Genomic DNA, 26465 nt, shown 5'->3' with positions numbered 1-26465 from the left:
AAGGAATTTGATGCTAAATGTTTTATTTATTTATTTATATATATTTTAGTTTGAAATCAGGAGCAGGTTCAGAATTACACAAGGTCAAACACATACATGCAGCACACCTAGTTTTTGTCCCTTGCCAGACGCTTCTGGTAGCCATCAATAAACTTCTGGCAGAGATTTCTGGTTGGATTTTTGAACACTCTTCTTGGCAGAATTGGAAGATTCTAATTAAATTTGTTTGGTTTCTTGGCACAGTCCACATATTTGCGATAGGGTCGAGGTCAAGACTTTGAGAATATCTTTCCCAAATCTTTATGTGAGCTTCCTTTTGATCTGTGTTTGGGGGCATTGTCCTGTTGGAACACCAAGTTCAGTCCCAACTTTCAATCGTCTAGCTAATGATTTAATGTTATGCTAAAGTAGTTCTTCTTCATTGATCTATCCACTGTGTGCAGTTTACCTTAAAATCAGCCTCGGAGCATAATGCTGCCACCACTATTGCCAATCACTTTGTCATGTTTGACCATTTAAACGCTCCTCTGGAATACTTTTTTCCTGACCATGTGGTCAGCTGCAAACTTTAGCCAAGCTTGAAGCTGTTTATGTTGAAACAGGGTTTTCCTGCAGGCCTGTGCTTCTTGGGTCATTTTTGACCATTTAAACCAACTTTCTCTCATCTGAGGGTAATGGTAATGGTGGTTCCTCGGCAGAACTTGCTCTCTTGCAGAACATAATACAATTAGTCTATCAAAAGCAGGTTAAATGTTTAGTTTTTTTTAATGCTCTCAATTTTTGAAGAAACTGAGTGAGCAAGCGTCCCAATACTTTTTTTTCTGTATTGTTTACCAGATGTAGTGGATCATGATGACTAACAGGACGTTAAGAGGCTTTGGGCCTACGCAGTTTAAGATATTTTCAAACTTTAAGACTGATGAATTAGTGTGTGTGTGAATGCACTGTTGTCTAATTTATATAGTTTTGACCCTGCGTTGATTTCAGAAAAAGAACCTAAATTGTGCGCCAAAATCTTGTATTTTTTTCTGTTAAAGTTGTATGTTGAAAAGAACTGTTCAAAGAAAAGTGTAATACCTGTAAGAATTGTTTACTTTGTCATCTATTTGGCAGAGCCTAGGTTATAAGACCACTGAAAATGTTTTCTATAATTATTATTATTATAATTTTTATTTTATGTATTTATTTTTGTCCAAATTTGGTACTGCCTACCAACCTACCTGTTCGAAGTACCAACGTACCTGTTCCCCTAGCACAAGCAATGTTCTCGACATTAGGAGGGTAAGGACTTAACATGTCTACTCCGATACATCAGAAGTCAGCCAATGCCTTTTTAATTTTTTTAACGTCTGCCAACGCGGCATTGTCAGGCAGCTGACTAACATCGCTTTAAGAGTGATGAGTGATTGTGTTCTCTCGGACTTCAGCTGTTGACGGCAAAGGGGCATGGGATTTGAAATCAATCAAAGAATAGTTTCCTGATTACAGTTTTCTGTCTACAACCTTATTACATTAACAAACATTATATGGTGCATGCTTTCCTGTAGCTTGCAGAGGGCCGACATGCATTTGAGCTTCTGTAAGCATTTGCTACCATCATTTATTATAACAGCCCTTTTGTGCATTCTCCCAGGAGGAGAGTCAGCTAGAGTGTCTGGACGTGCCTGAAGCAGGGTGGGGTGGAGGTGGTGGTAGAACGTGGCTGTTGTTTTCTGAGCTGGGCACGTGGAGTGGGGGCAGCTGCTAGCCTCTGGGCACGCTGGCCTGCAGTGACCTGGGACTGGGCTGAAGGGCAGATTAAGAGGTGATAAGCTGGTCCCAGTGGCTTCAGGGCTGCTGGGCTGCTGCTGCTCGCTGTTTGGAGCTGCAGTTCCGTTGCCAGACCCAGCGGAGTTAAAAGTACACTTTTATCAGGCCTCAACCTGCTCTGCTGCCCTCCCCTCTTCTCTCGCTCTCTCTCACGCTTGCGCTCTCTGTTTCTTTGTGAATTATATTCCCGCCACCTGTTTTGCTAAATCTCCATCACTCCCATTTCTCTCTCTCATAGTCTCCCGGACATTCTCTGTCTCCACCTACTCTTACTCTCACGCTCTGTCTGTCTTGCTAGTTCCCACCCTCCTTTCCTTTCTCCTTTGCTTTGCTTCATGGCACTTTGGGTGCAGCATTGTGTTCCAGCCCTCCTCCATCTGCTCATCCTTTAGTTCTGTCTTTCTTCCTCTCAGCCCTTTTCTCTCTCTTTTTCTTGCATCACTAGACAAACTCAGTGTCACATATGGCTCTGCGCTGCGCTCCAGAGCTACTCTGCCTGAACGGGATTGAGCAGGGCGGCCGGGGCTTCCTGTTTTGCAGCGGTTTGGAGTTGCGTATTGGAAAGGGTTAATTGCTGCGCTTCCAGTGGATTTTGCTGTTGTGCGCGGGGGTGCATGAGCCTCTCGAATGATGTAAACAAGACAATTGCCATGTTGCTTTCAGCGATCACACACGCTGTCTTCCTGATGAACTCGCTTACTCTTTTCAAGTGGGTGCACTTTAGGTTTACCCGCACTCACCGGGTTGTTAGCTTGAATAATGCAAAGTGACCAGGGAATGACCCACTCTCCATTATGTAGAATCGAGGAAGTTTCACTTGTTTCACTGCTTGTTCTAATCCTGAGACTCAGCTGTCAGCGTGAAAGAGGGAGCCAGTCAGTAATACACTGTGTGCTCCAGGGTTGGCAATGGGTTACCTTATGAAAGTCGTCTAAAAAGAATGAAAGTGGAAACTTCTGACCCTGTGATGTTGCAGTGTTCTTTGGGCTTCATATGTTAATTAGGGCAGTCATGGTTTTGTCATGAAACCCAGTTACTCTGCAGACAAAACTAAACATCCAAGAAACAAATGATTTATTGAAGAATAGGGTTATGTTTTGCAATACTGAATTGATTTGATGACCCCTGTATAGTTGTACATATCATATCGCCAGGTTCTTGCCAGTATAGTATTAAAATTACAAGAGCCATCATATTTTAACATTAGTCCACAGGTTCTCAATCCCAGTCCCCAACCCCACTAAATGTGCTGTCCCATTGTCTAGCCTTCAACTTATTGATTAACCAATAAACAAGCCCCTTGTGTGTCAGGTCAGATGTGTTGAGAACAGGAAAAGCACACAATTGTGCATAGCAAGGGATTCTCCGAGCCAGGATTAGTCTTAGTTTGTTAACTTTGGCTCTCTGTATGCTCTGAATCATTGGAATATCCCACCAACAGAACAAATCAAGCTAGAAAAATAAGAGTATGTGTTTATGAAGTGTGACGTTGTTGTCTTTTCAAATGTAGGCATGTTTTTTTTTTTTGGTTGTTTGTTTAAAAAGGTCTCTAAATGCTTATTATTATTTATTTTCCATTGTTCAGTATTTTGAAAAGAATAAGTCGATTACTTACTGAGATATATATAATCGATTGTGATGACAGATTCTTAAAAACTACTATTCAAATACTCTCCCGTACTGAGCCAGATTAATTTAGCCTGTTTGTAATGAAATTTGCAGTTGATCAGTGTTCTTTAAGCACTGACGATATCCTCGCCATGCTTGAAATTAATCAATTTAAACTAATGTTGTCATATTGCTCGCCCCTATGACCGATTTGGGATACTTTTTTTGTGGATAATTTAACAGTAACCTTTCCTGGAAGTGAATAGCAGGGATGATGTGGTTGCAAAGTTGTCTTACCAACTTTTACCAAATATTAGCCAACTGATTAATTTCATGTAACCTGCAGATTGGTTGAATGTATTGCAATTGCTCATTTCTATAGTGAAGATTTTAATAATTGAATATCTTATAGTTAAAATGAATAATATAATGTTATAAGATGATGGACAAAGTTTGCTGTAGTGTAACATTGTATCAAATCAGTAACTGGCTGGAATATTGGTTTCTAGTACAGGTTATGAGTTTTGTGACATTTCTTTAATTATGGTTTGATCCAAGTCTCTCCGTTACATTGCACTGCTGGACATGCAGCAGTCTTGTCTGTCTCTTCTTCTCTGCAGTGCATTGCTGTTTTATTTACAGGAACATCATGTCATCTGATTTAAAGACAATGTTGTTGCTTTTAAAAGCTCACAGATAGCTTGCTTCCTGGCAGCTGCTAGCTTACAAGCTGTAGCTAACATGGTAGTTGTTTTGTTTAATATTTAATACTACATTAGATTTGATTTAAAAAAAAACAACAGTATGTATAATATATAGAATATGTATTTATTTATTTTCTGAAATGTCACATGTTAAAAAAACAAACTCATTATGTATTTAATGTACTTATGAACTTATATAAACTTCAATAACACATGTATTTTCACCAGGGGTGCCCAAACATTTGTGCCCAAACATCAGTGCCATTCACTGTTGTGCAACATTAAGAGTATGTTGAACAACTAGTTGCTAATATTATGTAAATATAATATATAAGTATATATTATATATAAATATAAACTAAGACATGCATCACATTTACAGTGCAGTTGCATGGTACATCATCATCTGTATAGGCCTTCAAAACGAATGCGTTATCTGAGAAATGGTATTTTGTGCTCTTAGGCTCCCCCTACAGATATAGTGTCACTTACTGCAGTGAAGACAAATTCTGTAAGCTCCCGTCCTTTTGGCACACGTTTCAGTTTATAAGCAGAGAGATACGAAAGCGGCCCTGAAAGTGAAAGAAGCATGTGGACTGATATTGATTTTTTTATGCTAGATTACGCAGCATTACACAGTTCTCACAAGCGTCGTCCTGCCTGCTTCATCAGGGTTGCATAACGCAGTTAGCAGACGTGCCTGAGCCTGAAGTAGCCACTATAAAGATGCTGTTCTCCCTTTTTCAAGTCCGTGGAGCTTCACAATGATTTTGAAGCTGTTATTTAAAGGTAAAAGTCTACATAATGTTGCTTTAACTTTTAATGTGAGTTAATAAAAAAAAAAATTACATTGTACAGCTGGGCAAATGGCATTTTCAAAAATGGCAAAAACAAATATCGTATCTTTAATTATGCATGTTTGTTGTGACAGTAGGCATTACTGCTTTACAGGTTTTACACACAACTCTGAGAGTGAGAATCATCACTCTTGAGGCATTTTACAGGCTAGTTGTGAAGATGGAGTCGGTTTTGAACTGGGTGGGGGATGTGTGCAATTTGTGCACAACTCAAGCGTGGCACAGGGAAGCATGTTAGGCTTCTAACTCCACATTGCTAACTCTACTTTGGCCCTAGCGCTAAACTGAGCGTCTGGTCAGTGGTAAAGGTCAGGACCAGGTGAGGGCTTTAATCACCTTTTGGATCTAAACAGCGCTCCGGCCTCTTAACCTGGGGCAGGTTGATTGGATTGGACTTGTTTCCCCTGCTTTGAGTTAAGTAGATTTTCAGATACTACTAATCTCCGCCTGGAGCCCAAGACCTGCTCCATGCTCTGTGCTGGCACGCGAGCCAGCCATTCTGCACTGGTGTAGCATTTTAACATGATTTGAGTTTGTATGCCCCCCCACCCCCCACCCCCTATACAATGTACTAATCTCTCTCACTCATTCTTTCTCTCTTTCTTCCTTCATCATTTGCATTGCTCTTGCATAACCCGCTGGCTTTTGGGCCAAGAGACGGTGGGAATTCTCAGGTAACCATAAGGCACATAACACTCTCCGTAATGAATGTCTGTTCCCTCGACTACAGCGCTGCAGTCCAGCACGACGCTGCCTTCTCCCTCAGGTGCTTGGATATTATTACACCAGCACATCAAACATAAAACAAAACCAAAGCAGAGCTCACAAGTTCTATTTTTAAACCCTCATGCTGATGGAGCTTCAGTAATAAGGCGCTGGCATGATGAGCATGCACTGGCAGCTGAATGACTGCAGGCAGCTGTTTGTCCTCCCCCCACCCCCTGCTCCCCCTCACCCGCTTTCATCAATGGTTTCTTTCTGTGGTGTTACTGAGTGGATAGAACTGTGTATTCCAAAGCACACACTCATGTGAGGCGGTGCACGCAGGTGTTTCAGAACCTGGTCCGTATCCATCACAAGTTCTCAGTGGAGAATTGCGAGTCCAGGATCTGCTCTGGTATCCAACACAAATGATGAATGTGGTTGTCTTGTCTTATCTCGGAACAGTGGCACCTGTCAAGGTCTGGATATATATTAGGCATCAAGTGAACAGTCAGTTCTTGAAGTTGATGATGTTGCAGGCAGGAAAATGGTCAAGCGATAGAATCTTGGATATTTTGACGAGCCAAGTTGTGATGGCTAGACGATTTGGGTCCGAGCACCTCCTCTAAGTCAGGTCTTGTGGGTTGAAAGTAATATTATGAAAACTACTCTGAATCCGCTGTTTAAAGCAGCTTTATGCGAGAATTGGTATTCCTTGCTCCTGGGCTCCCCCTTCAGTCAACAAGTGGAATTTGTGCTTTGAGCCACTTCTAAAGGACACACTTTACACATGCACTTCTGGACAAGCTGAAAGACACAGAAAATGAACTGAAATTGAAAGAATCATGTCAGCTGAGGCAGAAAAGTAATATCAGATTTTACACAAATGACTCACTAGAGTTACTAGGAGTTCCATAGTGCTGAGTCAGTGGCAAGTAGCAACAATAGAGATGCTATTTCCCTTATGACATTTTAGTGAACCATTACACTGATTTTATAGCTCTTATTAGAAGTTTAAAAAGCTACAAAAGGTTTCTTTAAACTTTGTTTGATTTGTACAATAATACATATATAATAATTGTTACGGTTCTGTAACTGGTAACAGATCACCCCTCTATGATGCCTCCGCCCCTCTGTTGCCATTTCTTGAGTCTGTGGCATTTCTTTATTTCTTTATTTTTTATAAATGTAATCCGTTGCTGCTAATTAAAAGTGGCCAGATTAATCAGCCTTTGTGGAGAGATCACTTCAAAGAAACCTTTGGAGAGATAGGGGACGGAACCCAGCAGAGCCCCGTGCTGGATTTATTGCGAGAAGGAGGAGAGGCTTGTAATTAGGTTGGTGACTGCCGCCTCTCATAAAAAAGTATACACAGTACTCCCCTTCCTGCTCATTCTTGCTGGGTCTGCGAGGAACAAGCAATTACATCATATTTATGGAAGCACTCAGTAGAGGCCGAGATGGTCAGTGGTGGAACATAAAGGGAAGTAATGTGATTATAAACATTGCGCTGTGAACATTGTCATGGTGAGAGAGGCAGAAAGAGAAAGAAACAGAGAAGAGCTTGGCTGAAGAAAGGTCCTCTCAGGAGAAGCTGTTTTATCTCTGAGCCAGACAATGAAAATAGGAAACTCAATTACATACACCAGCCGTCTTCTACATACTGACCTGGCTGCCCCACCACTGCTTATTTTAATAATGTGGGCGAGGAGCAAACGGCGCCGCATACACCAAAGCACTTTTTTGCGCAGGCAGCTCCGTTAAGGAAATTTCTAGCCAACCTGCACTTGTCAAATTGTTCTCTAATTGTCTGTGTCTGTGTGTCTGTCTGTGTGTGTGTGTCTGTCTGTGTGTGTGTGTCTGTCTGTGTGTGTGTGTGTGTCATACCCTGGTTGCTTCTTCTGCTGTATTCAGATCAATAGTGTTGGTATGGTGACGGAGTTGATGCTTGGATGTGTTGGATGGGTTTCTGTCAGGTTGTATTTGACTGGCACTGAGGAGCTTTATTTCCAGGCGGGTGGGGATAGTGTAACGTCTGAATATGAGCTAATCTCTGTGGACTGTCAGTCTGCTACATAATGAGGAGCTGCTCGGTGTTGGATCATTTGTCAGAGCCAAAGCGTTGGAAGCTCCTACAACTGTCAGTTATTGAAGGATATTCATTTAGTGGGTCAGCTGAGAACGCTTTATGGTACTAACGTCTTATACCCTAATCTGTAATAAGGCACTGCACCCTAAATACACACCCTGGTCACTTTATTGGAAACATCTGCCTCCTTTCACATTTAGCTATTCTCTACAGCAGCCCTGGTCCTGGAGGACCCCCTGCTCTGCCACACACCTGATCTGACTAATCAGCTAATTAACAAGCCCTTCTTGAGTTGGAATGGTGGTGTTGGTGCTGGAGTAGGGAAAAAAAAAAAACTAACAGGGTTTTCTCGGGGACCAGAGAAGAACCTGTGCCCTACTCGTTGGCATTTCTGGACAAGCTGAGAGATAACCCAGTAGAATAATATTATATATATATATATATATATATATATATATATATATATATAATCCTTATATATAATAATATTATATATAAGGATTTTACACAAATATGACCTCAAAGTTGCATAGTTCAGTTAGCAGCAAGCTGACCCTGGAGTAGCACTGATTGAGACACTGCTCGTCCTAGTACAGGTTAGTGGAACATCACCATGATTTGTGAAGGTGATATTTTAAGGTAAAAGTGTCTATGCAGGAAGACATCCAGTCATGTCTTAGCTGTACAGCTATACGCAGTGTTGGTAGATATATTGGTTGCAGAGACCTTCATCACCACACTGCCTTAATAAACACTGACTTGACTGAGCCAGGCCATCTCTAGTTTCAGACACAATGTTGCTTTAAGCTAAAAAATGATCACTAGCATATCACACTTTCAGACTTTTAAAAGGTTTTTTACCATAATATCAGAAACTTGCGCATATATATATATATATATATATATCTCATTGTTTAATGAACAAACATCTACACTGTAATTGAAATTGTAGCACTTTTAGTCTAAATGTGGACATTTTGATTCATTTTTTGCTTTGTATGCAGCAGTTCTACAGTTCATCTAAAAAATGTAATGGAAATTTATTCTTATCTACCATAGCCTAACTGTGAAAATTGCTAAGCCGGCTAATTGAGTCATTTTCACAGTTAGGCTATGGTAAATAAGAACGAATTTCCCTTTAAATTGGTTGTCAAGAAAAAAAAAAGACAAATAAGTTAGGTAGACCTTATAAAGTTGCCAGTAGGTGAAAAGGTAGAGGTTTTTAATAAAGTAGACAGTATGCTGCACATGTTCATCTTTAATGAATCAGGCCAATAGTTAGTGTTGCTACAGCATGTATTCCTCTAAGGTTTTATCAACTGAAGTGAAGTGTTTTAGCTCAGCTGCTGCCCTTGTTAGGAAATTATGTTTATAGAAAAGGGTGAGTGCGGGATCCCATTACCATCTCAGCACAGCCATGCAGCCCCGACCTGTCTTCTCTATGAATATTTAATGGCTTAGACACCTCCACTAATGAGAACATGAGAAGCCCAGTGGTATTCTGGGCGATGTAGGGCAAATTAGGAGCGGGTTTAATGTTTACGGTTTTTGATTTGGTTGACACTTTTGCCCAAAAGCATCTCGTGTTGGCCTAGTGCAGGGACAGCACCCCCTGCAGCACTTTCTCTGACAGCACAGCGTCTATCAGCTGAGATTCTAATCATGTCTTCCTGACTTGTACAGGATGTAGAATTGTCAGAGAACCTGGGTAGGAAGGTTAGGTAGTGGGGAAGCTGATCATTTGTAAGGCTTATGCAAAGTGTGTCTATGTATGAGTCAAGTGTGTCCAAAATCAAGCCTAATCAGTCACAATTGTGGCTTAAGCTGTATTGATTGAATGTCCCAGGCTAAGATCCACGGCTTAGCCATGATATAATGAGTCGAGGGGAGAAAAGGAACATTTCTTCTGTTGGTCACAGGATGAAATATTATTAGTGTACCTAATAGTAGTACAAGTGTTGTGTTTTAACATGAAGTGTATCTGACTAATTAATTAATGATATTTTTCTGTGAGAGAGACAGAATATTGATGTTTTCCATGTACATTTGGCAGCCTTTTTCTTATAATTGTTCTAGAATAAATGGGATGCAAAAGTTTGTGCACCCATTTTGTGTCACAATGATGCAAATAAACTAGTAACACCCAACCGGCCACATAGGGTACCCCAGTAACCAGTTGACAATATGCTAGCAAATAAGGACTCATCGATCCGATACTGGGATCTGATATCTATTCCGATTTGAACAATATTAGCTGTATCGTGTATCTGATAATTAGGTCGATCCACAGGGCCGATCTGTTCACTAAACCTGATTCCTGCACCGCCGGGATGCTGGGCTTCATAACTAATCAGAGTAACGTACAAACATGATAGAAATATCATAGACAAAAAGCCCTATAGCCAGCACAGCCTTTAACCTGTCATCAACTATCAGCGTGTAATCCAGCTCAGAAAAACTGCTAAAATCCAGACACATCACCTTCAGCAGCCTGCTCTGTTTACTTAAGGGAGGGGTGAGCAGGGGATCTCTTACACACTCTGGCACACACACAGGCAAATGCGGTTGAACGTTATTTTAAGTCTCATAAGCGTCCAAAATCAACAGATTACATGTTTGTTCACTAAATGTCGGCGAATTCCAGATTTAAATCTCCCGGCTGCACTTTTACAAGCCATGACTTTGCCGTTTTTGCAATGGAGAGAAAGAGATTTGAGATTTGCGCCTGTTATTGAGGACTGCTAAGAATGAGGGGAGCAGTAATGATGTCATTACAACAGCTGGTCTTCCATATAAGGAGAACTGACCGTTACGCAAAGTTTATGTATCTGTATCGGAAAACAAAAAGGTTAGATCAGTGCATCCCTGCTAGCAACCACCACAAACACCAGAACAACCAGCCGGGATGCCAAAGCAACTGCCCAGCAACATCCTAGTAATTCCATAGCATCCACCTAGCACCACTGTGGCAACCACTTCACACCACCCCTTAGTAACACCATTCTGTAGTCTGTCTGTAGTCCATTTATTAGCCACCTCTCACCTTGTTTGTTCAGGTTTTGAGTGGTGGGCCATTCTCAGCACTGACGTGGTTTGAGTGCAGTAGACACAGCAGTGCTGCTCTGTGTTTAGTGTGTCCACTCACTGTCCACTGTAATGGATCTCCCTACCTGGTCCACCTCATAGGTGTAAAGTCAGAGACAGAAGCCCTGCATCTCTTGTGCAGCGCCCGGTGTTGGTCATCCTCTAGTCTTTTACCAGTGGTCACAGGACTCTGCCCACAGGATGCTGTTGGCTGGATATTTCTGGTTGGTGAGCTGTCCACAGTCCAGCCGAGACGCTGAGGTGTTTGAACACTGCCGTGTCTGATCCAACTCTCACTAACATACCACCACCATGTGTCACTACAGTGCTGAGAATGACCCACCGCAGTGGTGTGGTGTGGTCCTGTGGGGTCCTGAGCATTGAAGAACTTGAAACAAAAGTAACAGAGATTAACAATGTAGAGAAACTGTTGGACTACAGTCTGTAATTATAGCACTACAAAGTGCTCCCATATGGTAAATTGAGCTGATTAAATAAACAATGAGTGTGGGGATAAAAGTTGCATAAAAATACTAAACTTGTGATCATGCCCAATCTGGCACGCCTGAATAGGTTGCTGGCTGTGAAAAACAGTGAGCGCAAGAAAAGTAGAGGAAACAGTGTTTTGGTAACAATCATCTTAAAAGGAGAAAAAAAACTGAAGTGCTTTATACTAAAGCATGTGGCTTTTAACACACAGTGCAGGGCGATTGCATCTGCAGTCAAGACTGATGCTGTAAAGCATGCCTAATCCCAATCTCTGAAGAGTCTGCTGTGCAGAGCTGCCAGCTACATACTAGTTGGCATGGTAAAAAGCAATTGTGAAAGTTTGAGGACTCAGTAAATGTGGGGGGGAGTTGCATGTGTGTCCAGCATCACCAAATGTTCTGCCCTCTGGAATGCAAGGAGAGTGTCACCAACTTTCAATCATTAATCATCTCTCGGTTTCATCTCCTATCATCTCTCGGTTTGTTGCCAATATTTATTTTTAAGAAATTTGATCAGAACTGCTGGACAATTAAAAGTTGGTGACCCAGTCACAAAGACAGATGTTTTCAGCCAATATCCATCCTGCTATCAGGATTTTCTTGTTTTCTTGTACCTGCTTTCTTGCTTGACGTAGTCTCTTAAAAATAAAGTTGCTTCTAAGGATTCTTTGAGTGGAAGAAGAACCACTTTTTGTTCATTAAAGCACCTTGACGTTGATAAAGAACCTTTTTATCAAGTGAAGGTTATTTAACCATCTGGGTATTTTTCTTGATTTGCATATCCTTTTGCATTTTAGATTTACATATTATATAATACCCTCATATTTTATATCAAAATGTTCAGAACAAGCACAGCTCTCTCTGTAATGAGCCCCCACATGACCAACATCACTGTGTGAAGTGGTACTGAAAAATTCTGATATTAGACTTTTTTCTGAAAACATACCTTTACTTCTGTGGACAGATTGTTTTAGTACTTGGAGTGAGTTGACCAGAGTCTTGGCTTCATAAAAATAGTGGAATGTATGAATAACAACAGTATATAAACAGCAAGAGGCAGAAGACTGGTTTCTGATTCTGTTGGTCAGTTTCACACAAACCCATAAACCAGCGCATATATCCACCAGTTACAAATGAGCGGAAGATGACTGTCACATGAATTCATCAGTTAGACACAGCGAGAGGCAGTGCCGAGTATGTTGACTTGTCTTAAGTCTCGTAACTCACTGGATGTGAGTCAAACTGCACAATCTGGCACTGAGATGGAATGGAAAGGACGGGCTCTACAGGTTCAGGAAAAGTTTGAACTACGTTGCTGTGCTGTGTAATCGCACAGATATTAATAGAAACATTGCATTTGATGCGCTGCTGCGTTCGTAGACTCCAGAGGTTTAAAAACCCTTTTAAAGGTTCTGCTAAAAGTAGTTCTGCTATGGCAATGCTGGAATAACCCTACAAAGTGCTTTTTTTTGAGAATGTACACTCTGGACACACAGTGTGCACCAAACAAAAAAACACCATATCTGAAGTGAAGTTCTCCATGTTCCTTCTGCAGTTGGCCGTCTCCTGATTGAGTTTAGCTCCCAGATGACCATGGAGAAGGTGCAGAGAGAGAATCCCAACGTGACGGAGGGAGGCAAGTACACGCCCCTGGACTGTCGGCCCAAGCAGAAGGTGGCCATTATCATCCCATTTCGGCACAGAGACCACCACCTCAAATACTGGCTGCACTACCTGCACCCCATCCTGCGCCGCCAGAAGATCGACTACGGCATCTACATTATCAACCAGGTTTGTGATTTCTTTAATGCTGCTTGTTTAAAGGATTTGCTTTTCAGTCAGATTTCTAATAGAGACTTGTGAGTGTGGAGAACATTTACATCAGGTGAAGGATCTTTTAGATGTAAGACATCTCTTACAGTGGTAAGAGATGGTTGGTTCTTCCATGGCATCGCTCAAAGAACCATTCGTAGCACCTTTATTTTTAAGAGGGTACTTTTTTGTGTTTGTTTTGGATCACGAATGAATGCTCGATTTTCGCAGGAGCCTTTCTCAAACACTGTGGCAGTATTTGTAAGTAGTATTTGAAATGTAGAAATCTTTGAGGATTATGAGTCTGGATTAAGAAGATTATGAGTAGCCCTTAGCCATCTACCATTCCCTTTCTGTGCTTCTGTCTTAGGAACGAAGATCAAACTCGACCCAACATGTAAGATGTAGACTTTGCACTGCCCTCTGGTGGAGTACAGACATCTCCTATTTCTGCAACGACTTTAGAAGTTTCATATGCAAATTAGCTTCTCTCCAGTATGTAGGTTTTTAAGTTTCGCGACTCTTTGAACCTCCTCCCTAGCCTGTTAGTGTGGCATGTCCCTGGTAGCTCCTGACCTACTGTCCTGGTGATACTGTTCCCTCATTCGAGGCTGGAGAGAGTTTAAGTGGCTACTGCAAAGCTACCCCAGGACCAAAACATCATCCGTCAAATGTTTGTCACCATTTGTAACTGTCTTATTTTGAGTACTAATAATGAGCACGCCCAGCTTTCTTCAGCAGAGAGCAGAGAGGGCCAGAGAGTGAACTTGCAGAGTGAACTGTAAGCAAGACGACATCTACCTCAGCTTCAAGTTCTGGGCTAGGGTGCGGAAAGTAGGCCAGCACTGAAGCAGTGTGGTGTGCCTATGACACTGCAGCTTTCGTCATTATGATATCAAGCCGTCTACAGAGAGGAGAAGACCTACTGTGGTATTAGAATAAGGGCCTGACCAATATAAAAACTTTGTGACTGGTACCAATACAAATTTAAGAAGGCAAAACATTCAGATAATTTAGACCAAATTTAATTGTATATTTATATTGTCTCAATAGCCAAACGCGATAGCATAGCAAAATGTTACTGATTGGTTCTGGAGGTGTGCATAATCATTGTTAAATAAGTTGTTCTATAAGATATCATTCTAAAGCTGTAAGGGTTCCAATGGCAAAATTCAGTGACATGGCTTTAGGTTGATTTAGTGGTGTTAAAGGTGCCCTAGAATGGACAACTATTTACCTAGGCATAGCTTAATAAAAAAAAGGTTTGGTACTTGCAACTGACCAACTGTAAGGAGCCTTTCTAAACCTAAAGTACTGTTGTCCAGCAGAAGGTAACTCAAACTGCACGAGTCAGGAAGCTAAGGCCAGGTAAGCCATACTTGGCTAAATCCCTTGCCAACCAGCTTTTACCTTCTCTTCTTGCTAACGTTTGCTCCCTCGAAAACGGACTGCACTACCCCAGACTAGAGCTAACTTAACATCAGCACTGGAACTTGCCATTCGAGAAAGCCAAACTCAGGGAAGCAAGTGGGTGCTATGCTGATGCAGATGCTAGGCTAAACACTAACCTAAACCTTCTAACTAGCTAAGGTTTTCTTGGGTAAATAGCAAAGCACTTTGTAAGTCGCTCTGGATAAGAGCGTCTGCTAAATGCCATAAATGCAAATGTAACCTGACTACAATGTCTCCAGCTAGCTAACCCCCCCACTGCACTGAGAGGACACAAGTAGGACAGCAACCTAATCAAGTAAGACTCAGGGATATTATTATTTCAGTGTTGAAAACAAAGCTAGGCTGTAGTTTGCTAGACTATGCTACCTGGCTACTGTGAGCCGTTGCGTTGACACAAACCAGCCAATCTGAGCAGAGCTCTTTTTCTTTTTCATGACCCTACCATAAAAGATGTTATTCTGAGAGAAAATGAGAAGGTTTGTAATAGGCATGTACAACAGCATCTTTCGCAGCCACATATTGCCCCCTAATTAAGGCCACATACTTATTATGTATACATTAAATAAATGCAGTCTATGGCATCTTTAAAGCCTGTGGGAACACCTTTTAATATGACTTTTTATACTAGACTAGGGTGTTAAACGAAGCATTTAAAAAACAAAACAAAAAAACAAAACAAAGCAGAAACATGAAAAAACACTCACTCAGAAATCACCAAAATGCACTCATCAGACCTCTCTGAGAACGGTCTGGTTTATTAATAATATTTCATGTTTACGTTACCATGGCAACGCATGCAGCCTTGAGACAGAAGTTGCGGTTTGTAGCGTTTTGCTTTGAATTGCGGTTGTGATTTTACAGATCTTTACTGAGGCACAGAGTAACCTGCCCATATATAGATATAAGCTCGAGCTGCGACTGGGGGGAGTGACTGCCCTGCATGCTCGTCGTCCCTCCCATCTGGCGCCTGTCGCTTCTCCGTTTTGGCGGCTGGCTATGCGTTATGCCGGTAGGGTGGGTGGCGAGCAGCGGATCTCCCCACCTACAGCCCTGCGTCAGGGCTTTCTGACCGTCTCTGCACCCGGCCACTAAATTCCACAGTGAAGCGGAGAGGCGTCTGGCACTGGATGTGAGGGACGACGGGGCATGTGGGGCACCCAGGTATGCTGGCTGGGTAAACCTGACCCAGATTCCTGTGTATGGAGAGAAGAGCAACACTGGTGAAATACAGCAGGCATTTATTTAGACTTTGGGAAGATATTCATAAGACATACTTTGTACATTTACATTGGGGACCCTGAGGAGCCAGAGTAACTTCATTAGAAAGAAAACTCGGACGTAGATTCCCAGGGTCTTTTAATGTTGATGATGAAAGTAGTAGTTGTAGTGCTGATATTCTACAACGTCTAGAAAGTGTGAACAACATTGAGGCGGGGCTTTTGTTTACCACAAGTGCACAGTGTGTATAAAATTGCCTGAGCTGTGGATATCTTTACTGCAGTGCTGAATTTCAGATGCATTTCATCCACTAGAGATGAGATATGGATGATAATTTCCTGTCAGTCTGTAACCCAGCCTCCCTAATGAGGAGCTGTCAGATCCCAGCTGGAAGCCACTTTTTTCACACTGAGATCATCTTTAGAAAGTAAACTGATTGGATTTCTCTTCTTGTTCAGTTACCCTTTTGTTCAGAAAGTTTAGAAGAAGGTGCTGTGAGCAACTTCCCTTAAGGGAACCACATGCGATATTGCTGTAGCTGTCTGAAGCCTCCCCTATGGCATATGAGGTACATAATGACACTGTGGTCTTTTTCATTGTGTGTGTGTGTGTGTGTGTGTGTGTGCGCGCGCATGCATGCGGTATGTGTGGTCCATCTCTGAGCGCTGAGGTCGTCTCTGGTAGTTAATGAGCTGTGATTAGTGGTGTCCATCCCTCTAGTGGGTGCCGTGTCTCATCTTAATCACTCCCTCCTCAGAGCCCTGCTCGCTTCTTAACACTCACACACACGCACACACATCTGATCAGACCATCTCTCAGACTGATGTGGATGTCCACTGTCCTCAATCAGCTGGCCCTCAGCGTCATTATCCATGCGACAGAGTGAAGAAGAGGGAGTCTGAGAGCTAGAGAGAGCCATTAGCATTGTGCTTCATCTCTGTTTTTTTCACACAAGTGAGTGGGCCTGAGCCAGGAGAAGAGCCACACTGGTGCTTGAACCCCATACATCACACCACAGTGCTCCTTTATGCTGCAGAGAGCAAAATGGGGCGGTTAGAAAAGCTGGGCTTTTTCACCTAGCTCCAATTTTCATTTGTTCCTCTGTAACCTCTTGTTCCACACTCCTGAACCGGTGGCAGCCACCCTTAGAAAATGCCATAAATTCCTGCCAGTCCAGGGAATCAAACCGGTGGTCATCCAGTCTAAAGTATGCTTCTTTAACCTTTCCGCCACGACTCACCACGATGTGACTGGCATGGGCACTTGTTTGGCGAGTCTTCCATCCCTAATCCATGTTCCTGCACTACCTGTATAGGTCACCAAACACTTAATTAACCAAATTTAAACAAGCTAGTTTTTCAGTTGCTAGTAAGCAAGTCCTTAATAATTTGGTGGTCTTTGTGCTTCACACAACAACATAACAGCCTAACTGCACCTGTGTATGCGACTCAGTCTAACTTGGGGGTTTGTCCCAGTGTGTGAGAAGTAAGTGTATGCCATGAAGTGTGTAGATTGGCTTTTGCTTGCAGTATGGCACTTATTGAAAAGCTAGCAGGAATAAGAGTTAAGCTAATCCAGTTTGGACCTTAGAGAGCGAGGAGAGAGATGGGACATTGCCCCCAACCTACCTAAATACCTGTATCTGTTTTCTTTGGAAAATCGCTAAGTACATTCATTTTATTAGAACGTTAGAGGAGAGTCGCCTATATGATGGTCTAATGTCATCTAAGTGGTCTATGTCATTCAGAGGTGGTTTGATGTGAAGCAGATCGTTGTCGTGTACCCCATACAGACATTAAACGTCATGCTGCGTACCCCCTCAAACACATTGCCATGTGTGGTCTTGTAAAATCAGCCCCCCTAAATATATTACACCTAGGCCTATTTTACAATAAATAATACTGGATAAATGAATAATGCTAGGTAGGCTGTATCACTGTGTTAAAGGTGCTGTCCAGTTCAGAGTGCTGGTCACAGAGCATAAAAAGAGCAGTGAACTTTCTTCATTGGTAATTACAGAGGCCGCAGCACAAGCAGGGAGTCCAACATGAGGACCCATAACTGCGTGAGAAAGGCTGCAACTGCAAAATAGGCAGAAAATAACAAAGTTTGTGAACGCAACCTAGATGACAGTAATCTCATCCGTTTAGCCTTTAAAAAGACAAAGCAGCTTTGCAGACATGTAATCAAAGCACCGACGGCTAAGTGCTTATTATAGCGCACTACTGCTACCTTGAACCAAACTTGGGATGCTAAGGCTTTTCAGTTTGGTCCAAAATAACAGATGTGAAAGGTGCCTTGGACCACTTTTTTGTTTTTGTTTGAAAGCAGAAAAAGCGAAATGACATTGTAAATCTGGAAGGAAATGAATAACAATTTTAGACAGTTTTGCCTAAGACTCCCCTGACTCTGCACCAGCAACATATTTTACTATGTTTATTTTGCTATGTAGCCTAAAATGCATTTTAGGCTAAAAGCAAAAGGTTCTTAACCTTTATTCTTTAATCACTTTTTGTACATACCTTTTAGAGGCTCTTCAGGCATCTGTTTTTCAGTACACTTCAAAGCAAACTACTATGAATGACTGTGTTTACATATTAACCATATCTAAAATGCATTATGCAGACATGTGAAAAACCTGGTGGAGTTTCCCTGTAAGAATTGGGAAAAGTAAAGTTTTTGTGTTGTCATGATGCCAATACAAAAGTTATTGGCAAGTAGTTTAAATAAGCTTAAATAAGATCATTTTCTCTGTCACTGCACAGAACTGTGACCACATCCACATGTACCACATCCGTAGTAGAGAAGTACTAGAGAGTGGCTAGAGGCACTAAGCACATACACCCGGAGCAGTGGGCAGCCATCTTCGTGCCCAGGGGAGCGATTGAGGGTTAGATGCCTTGCTCAAGGGCACCTTATCCATGAATGTTGAGGTAGGAGAAAGATGCTGTTCCTTCACTCCCCCCGCAGGCTTCCACTTCCAGCCATTCTAAAGGAACCAGTGACATCCTGGTCCCAAGCCCACTTCTCTAACCTTCACTAACTCAAGGCCATGGCTGCCTCCCAAAAGACCATGGCAGCCCCCATGTTTATCCCAGCAGTAAGAATGCTGTTGGCCTGTAAACCACTACTTAATGTTGGAGTAAACACAAACAGAAATCCAGCAGTCATTTCTCTGTATGAATTATTGATGTGTAGATTACAAGAATACAATTACAGCAATATGGACTTATGGATATGTTCAATTACATTAAGAATTGGTTAGATAAGCTAAGTAATGGATGGTAACTGTACATTCTGGGCTTAGGGAGAGGTATGCTATGGTTATGCTATGGTTAAGCTAAGCCACTCACATGATCTAAATCTTAATGTGTTGTTTACTTATATTTATTCAAATATTCTAGTGTTTTTGACCAAATAAATGCTTACTGTCCAGATAAATCGCTTCACATCTCAAGATTTTGGCACTGTACTGTACATCCGCCCACTTTGCATACAGTCTTTTTCCTCTGCCCACTTAGACAATGATTGTCTCTGCCCAGGCTGCTTTTTGAACACAATTGCCAGTCAGAATAGATGACATTTGCATATATGAGTCTTAAAGGCACAATATTAAAGACATGTTATTACATTTAAGCACAGGGTATATGAGGGAACAGGACTAAATAATTTGCTGTTCGTGAATCATGAGAATTGCAGATTACACATGGTCAGGTAACTCTTAACGCACAATGAAACGTTGAGTGATTGGTTGGATGCTTATTTGTTTGCTGCTTTTTTCTATGCTACGCACATTATAAAGGGTGATCTCACAATAAACATGAACAAAAAATGTGCGGTCCTAGTTCAGCAGTTCCTATAGTGCAGGAACTGACAGCCTAATCAGGCATGCAAAACATTGCCGATAGTTGTTTGAGCCCTGGAAGGCAGGCAGCCTGGAACGCCAGCCAACTGCATATTCGCACCCTGCTCGCAGTGCTGCGCTGTGGAATTATGCAAGCAACTTTCCCCTTGCGAACAGCGCAGAGGTAAGCTCCCTCAGTGCAGCTCATCTCACAACTTCATGTATGCCACTGGCACCAAGCCCCAGTTTTTATCCCCTTTTCTCTTCCAATTAGGGCTCTTCTGCGAGTTTGTTCATGGAATGTGTCTCCAGGTTTCGGGGGAGATAATAAGGAACCTCGTTTGATTAGATAATAGGCGAAGTCTGGAGCTATTGTTAAATTTTTTAGCTGTATTCGTTATTACTACGCTTCTTAGAACCACATATCTGATGGAGTGCATAGGTTCCTCTCAGTAGGACATAGCAGTGTTTGTATTGCAGTTCCTTAAGGACAGTTTAAAGGGCTCATTAGTCCTTTAGTCCCCAATGGCTTCCTAAGAATGGTCTTAAATTAGTTGTCAAGAAAAGTCATAACCAAAAAGTCTGTCAGATTCGTGATCCTTTAAATCTAATTAAGTACAGTTGGTGAATAGCAGGTGCTGTTTAGTACCACCTAAAAATGATACTTGAAGGCATTTCCATGTTACATGACATGTAGCACAATTAGTACTGTCAAAATAAAGACATCAATAATGCCGTAAATGATTAAAAGCATGGTTTGTTTTTGTTTTGAATATCACATTTCAATGATTAAAATGAATAAATTCATTATTAATCAAATTAATACATTATTAAAAGCACTGTTTTCTTTGTTTGTTTGTTTTGCTTTAACACATTTTAATCATTTGCCCCTTTGAACAGTCTGTAGGAGTACAGGCTAAAGCCCAGCTGCTCATGTGCTGTGGATTGCACTGGACAGTGTTTGCGGGAGGCCTCTGGATAAATAAATGAGCAGCAAACTAACAAAAGCAACAACAAAGTAGAGATCCCCTCGAGTTGCCCTCAAGTGACTCCACTGGAAAAAGAATCCATGGGTTGAATGAGCGAGAGGGAGGGGTTACAAACGAAGAGGAGAACCATTGGCTCACCAGGCTTAAAATAATTTGCATGCATGGCTCATTATGCCAGTTAGTGTTCATTTTAGCCCTCTCTCACAACTTTGGTGAGCTAGAGTTAGTGTGCGACTGTATCAGCGTTTCACTTGTTGTTACAAGTTGAGAAATAAGCAAGATACATGATACATGCAACTAATATTTGTCCAGGGAATATACCCTTACCAAGCAGCTTTCTAACCAGCAAATCATATGGCAGCAGTGCAGTGCGTAAAATCATGCAGGTACAGGCCAGGAGCTTATGTTCACATCAACCATCTGACTGGGGGAAATTGGAATCTTAGTCATTTTAAGTGTCTCATTATTGTTTGTGCCAGATGGGTGCTGCCAGAATGTGCAATAAAGGAGAAAAAAAAAACCTGATTGATGAGAGCGGGCAGCAGAGAATGACCAGACTGCCTGGAGCAAACAGGAAGGCTACAGTAACACTCTGTGCAACTGCAGTGAGCAGAAAAGCATCTTAGAAAGCACAACATGTAAAACCTTGAGGCAAATGGGCTTTAACAGCGGAAGATCACATTAAGATCCTCATCTGTCAGCCAAGAACAGAACGCTGAGGCTGCAGTGGGCACAAGCTCACCAAAGCCGAACCAGTCTGCGGATGTACACAGATGGTGGGGTCAAAATTCAGTCCCAACAGCGTAAATCCATTTAACCCATCCTGTCGTGTTGGGGGAGGTGTAATGGTTGAAAAAATGTTTTCTTGGCACACTTTAGGAAGTTAATACCAATCTCAATACCATAACTGTTGGAATATTGCTGCTGACCATGTGCACCCCTGTATGACCACAGTTTAGCTATTATTAATGACCGCTTTCAGCATGATAATGTAGTCTAGTTTTCTACTAATGACTATTAGTTCTGAATTCAGCAGAACACATTTTTAATGTGGTCTAAGGAGATTTGCAATCTTTACGTCCTGTAAGTTGTGAGGTGGGGCCTGCATTAATGTGCATCGTGGGCCTATAACCCTGTCGCTGGTTCAAAGGTTGTCCTTTCTTGGAAGTCTTTTGGAATGTACTGACCACTGCATACGTGGAAAAAAACAAAAACAAACAAACAAAAAAAAAAAACGAGCTGATGTTAGTTATATAAGATCAAGGGCATGGCAGTGTATACCATGTATACTTCCTTTAGCCATAGAGGACATCTGCTGGGTCTTTTACTGTTCACAGATGTGAGAGAGGCCATCAGCTCCTTTAATACTTTTAAACCATGTATTTAAAATTATTGCAGAGCAATTGCCATTTGGCAGGCGCTAAGTAACGCAAGTCAGAAAACCTCTCCTAAAAAAAGTCTGAGTGTGAAGTACCTTCCTCACAACCTTCTTTTGTCTCCCTTTCAGCGAGAGGGAAGAGGGAAAATTATCATTCTGCACTCTTATTATGGCATTCTGGTTCTCTTCATGTCCACATGGTGTTGAGATGGGAGCTGTGTTCCAAACACTGGTTCCAAAGTAGCCCTCAAAGCCAGATGTTCGAACAGCAGCATGGTTGTCTTGAATCACATTTTTTACCCCCCTGAATTGATCAGTTTTTAATATTGAGCATAGTGTGACACTTTGTATTCATATTTCTATTAATAATAAAATGTACTGGGTGTAACCCAGTTTAGTGTGCATAGTGTGTGCGACACTTTTTGGCATTTAGCTCTGTTTCTAATTCTCCCAATTATTATTATTTTTTTTAATAAATAAAAGAAATGTTCAATTCCCACCAGCTAGGACCCCGACTCATCCCACCCTCATTGCTGGGAGGATAAAAGCTAGCGTATGATCCCTTTAAGTCACATGAAGCCAACCAATCTTTTTAAACTGCTTCTGATACGTCGTCACCGGATGTCTGAACGCGTTTGGAGGAGTGTCTTAACTGAAAAATTAAGATCAGCAAATAAATGACCGCATTGACCAGCATTGAGTGATTTAAGCGAAGCCAAAGTGCTTCCTGGGACTCCCAGCCACGGATGACTGTGACATGACCGGGGAACGAACCACTGATATTCCAAAGATACGGCTTAGACAGCTGCGCCACTCGGAAATCCCATTGGCTCTGGTTAAACAGGGCAGATGAGGCTTTTTCTGTTATGAAACCTGCACTAAGTCAGTGTTCTTTGCTTGTATTGACGTTATCCTAAGACAACTGACTGCCCAAATCCGTTACGTCACAAAGGTGCAACTTTTTTTTACATATTTGCATAATTGTATTAAATCTTGTGTTTTTGTGGACTACCTATGTGATATAACAGTTTTACAGAGTAAGTAGCCTGTTCTTTACTGTGGGATTTGAATGCACTTCTAGTAAGTGAAGGAATCATGATGCAACCTTTTGTTTTTCCCCCTAATCAGTACTGTGAAGTGAAAAACAACACATGAGTGTATTGTGTGCATGAATGTAGGGACATAAAAATAGGTTTGAAAATGTTTCATTTAACCATTATTTTTGATTGAAAGGAAAGCACTAGCATTGCAGATGTCTGCTTTAAAAGAGACATTTAGACTGCTTTTGGAAATGTCTCAATGTTGTAAGTGTCCATTCATGGGATGTCTTCTTCAGTAGCATAGTGAGACAAACATCTGCACTAATCTGCCAAAAGAAACCATTTGTGTTGGACACTGCTAAGATTACTACACAGTATGTTAATAAGTGTTGATATTCCGTATGCAGCTGTAGTGTCTAGATTTACACTATTTCCCTGCAAACTTATTTTCCAGGTTGTTTCTCTCTCTCTCTTTTTTTTCTAATATCTAAAAGCCCCTGCATCCCGCTAGCCTGGGAGAAAGATCTCATCAGCCTGTCCCCAGTGGTCCATTAGTTGGTGGTGAGGCAGTGACCATGAGAGCAAGCTGCTCTAAGTGACTGTGCCGATAACCCTGCCCATCCGGACTGTGGAAATGAAGTCAAAGGAAGAACCTGGAAGGCAGGAAGGCCCAGTGATCCCAGCACACCTGTTCTCTGTGTAAACTGGGCTGTAGCAGTGCTCTCAGCAGCAGCCAAACTCCACCCTGAAGAAACAGATAAAGGAGAAATCAAATTTTGGGCAATTTTGTAGTTATTCCATATAGTAGTCAGTTGCACTCCCAGAGATGTGTCTCTACCATATTTAACTGCAGTTATATACACTATGTAGACAAACGTATAGGGCCATCTGCTTGTTTATAGTTTCTTCTGGAATTATTAGGGGTATTAAAGACTTTATAATGCCTCTACTGTCCAGGAAACGCTTTTCTACTAAATGTTGATTCATTGCTTTGAGGATTTTCATTCAGTGACAAGAGCGTTAGTCTTGTTGGGTGATCACCACCCCACCTCATCATTCCCAACTCAGCCCAAATGTATTGGATAGAGCACCATCGTTCCACATCTCAATGCTGGGGGGCTTAATAGCCCTCTAACCCAAGTCTGGCATTAGTCATGGTGCCAATATGTCCAACAGGTGCTCCAGAGAGTCCTATTCTATTGGCAGTGCTTCTCTACAGGGACTAGATAGGCTGTGTGTTTGCATTGGCACATCTGTGTCAGCAATAGGTGCAACTTAAAGTAGCTGAATTCATTCATGAAGGGGGCAAATGTGGTCCACCACTAAAAGTCATTCTAAATATACAGAACATTAAAGACATTGGTGTACCTTATGGGTATATTTTACATTAACAAACCGAAATATACCAAAAGTGTAAAATATACCAAAAGACCCGTTTGGTTCCAAAAAAAAAAAACATTCCTGGCGAGGCATTCGATTGCTCACATGGTCTGCATAATCTCCATAGAAAATCCCTGCCAGTAGAATAGAATTGGATGCTCCATTACCCAACCATGATCAATCAAACACATTTCTGTTGTCTGGCCCAGTGTTCCACCCACAGTATTACTGGATTAGTTATAATGTGGATGACTCATTGAGTACAACCAACATACAGTGTCTCTATGTCTCTATGCCCCATGTCCACAGCCGCTGTTGGATTGGTCGAAATGTGGACCACGTGTCTAGTAAATCTAATCAAACACGTTTTTTTGGTTTTGTGAGCCATGGGAACGAAGCTGCGCCTGCCTTCACTCTCACAGTGAGAGGAAAAGTCAGAGCATATCGAGATTGAACAGTGCAGTTGGCAAAACACACAATGCACTCAGTCATGTAATTCCACTCACTCAAGCCAGACGAACGTAACTCGTGCATGAAGCCAATGTTTCTGAGCATGGGAACGGACGTGGCTGCTTCAGTAGTGGTTGGAACGCATTAACAATGTGTGTGCCTATAGAGTCGATTTAGTGGGTGGCCAACGGTGAAGACGAGCCTTTAGAAAGCAGTTCTTTATTTATAAAATCATTTTAAAAAAGTAGTTCTATATTACTACATTTTTTTTTTTATTGATTTTTTTTGCTCGTTAAAAGTACAGACCACTGCAGCTTGCTACTTGCACCACTCTGCTTAGGCCAATCAGAATACTTCTTATGCAATTCAGCATGTCACGTTTCACACGGAAAACAATTTTATATAAACAACAAAATAAAATAAACCCTTAATATTCATATGCCCTCGTTGCTGTTTTTCACAATGTAGTGACTATTTTACTGCATGATTGTTTAGGTGTTTACTGTAATGTTTTATACTGGGTTTTGCCTGTATCTAGGCTTTCTCAATTGCACCAAGAATGATCAATCATTTTTCTTACAAATGTGAATTTCTGTTTTAAAAGTGCCAAACAATACATTTATTAAGTGTTTTAGGTTGTTCCTTGCATAAATAGTAAGAATGTGATTTTGGTTGTGGCAAAAAAAGACAAAAGTTAATGGTATGTTTGTCTGTTTGACTGTAGTTATTCCCTAGTCTTTCAGTGCAATGTCCTGTTAGCCAGCTGAAGAGATTGTAGCATTTAGCATTGCCTTCATTTGCTTTCCTGGGTTTGGCCTTGGCTTTCTGGGGTTACTTTCTTGTCTGATTTGGTAATCAGCTGAGGTAGATTATTCAGCTAATGGTAGCTTGTAGCACAGCACAAGAGCATTGCTGTTACTACACAATGAAGAGAAAGCAAGAGGGAGCAGAATTTGACCTCCCCATGAGGCCTGGTTCTCATGCAGCCCATATTCCTTACATTAGAAGAGTCTGGAGGTGATGTGCTATCTCCAGTATCAACAACACCATGTTCTTCAAAAGTCGCTGTTGCATTTTGCTGTTTTGCCAGCTAGAGCTTTCGTTAATGGACTGGGTGCATGTAAATTTGTGAGTGTAAATGTAACGAGCCAAAGCTGTTATGTTATCTTTTTTCAGCTCTGTTTCCAATTATGCTGCATTTTCTTTTGAAAGATGACCCACTAGTGTTTGAGGTTCACGGTATATGAGTTCCTTGTACTGTACTCTCTTATGCAACTGTGCCAAGGAAAATGGTGTAGCATTCTAGGGCAACTTTTAATATTTACTTAATTACTAATAATCTGTATTGATATTGTTATTGATTGAACAAAACATATCGGTTGTCCCCTAGTGTGGCATACTCAACAAGAAATGCAGTCTTGCTCAGTGAGCACTTGGCAAACTGCATTTCTAAATCATAACACCTGCCTCAAACCATGTCAGACACAACTATGTTGAGTAGGCAACAATTTTTAGCATATTTTCATGCTATTGTACGTCAATTGTCCTAGTTTATCCCAGT

General features: G+C 41.5%; 1 protein-coding gene across 1 annotated transcript in view; it reads left to right on the top strand.

Annotated features, from left to right (window-relative positions):
* b4galt2 (UDP-Gal:betaGlcNAc beta 1,4- galactosyltransferase, polypeptide 2) overlaps nt 1-26465 on the top strand; it is a 165653-nt gene that overhangs the window by 62656 nt on the left and 76532 nt on the right. The window contains exon 3 of the mRNA XM_072688228.1: nt 12897-13132. Coding sequence (XP_072544329.1) covers nt 12897-13132 — 236 coding nt within the window. The remainder of the gene's footprint in view (nt 1-12896; nt 13133-26465) is intronic.

This window comes from Salminus brasiliensis, chromosome 9, assembly GCF_030463535.1.
Source record: "Salminus brasiliensis chromosome 9, fSalBra1.hap2, whole genome shotgun sequence".
Lineage (NCBI taxonomy): Eukaryota > Metazoa > Chordata > Actinopteri > Characiformes > Bryconidae > Salminus > Salminus brasiliensis.
This window is presented reverse-complemented; position numbering and strand designations above follow the sequence as displayed.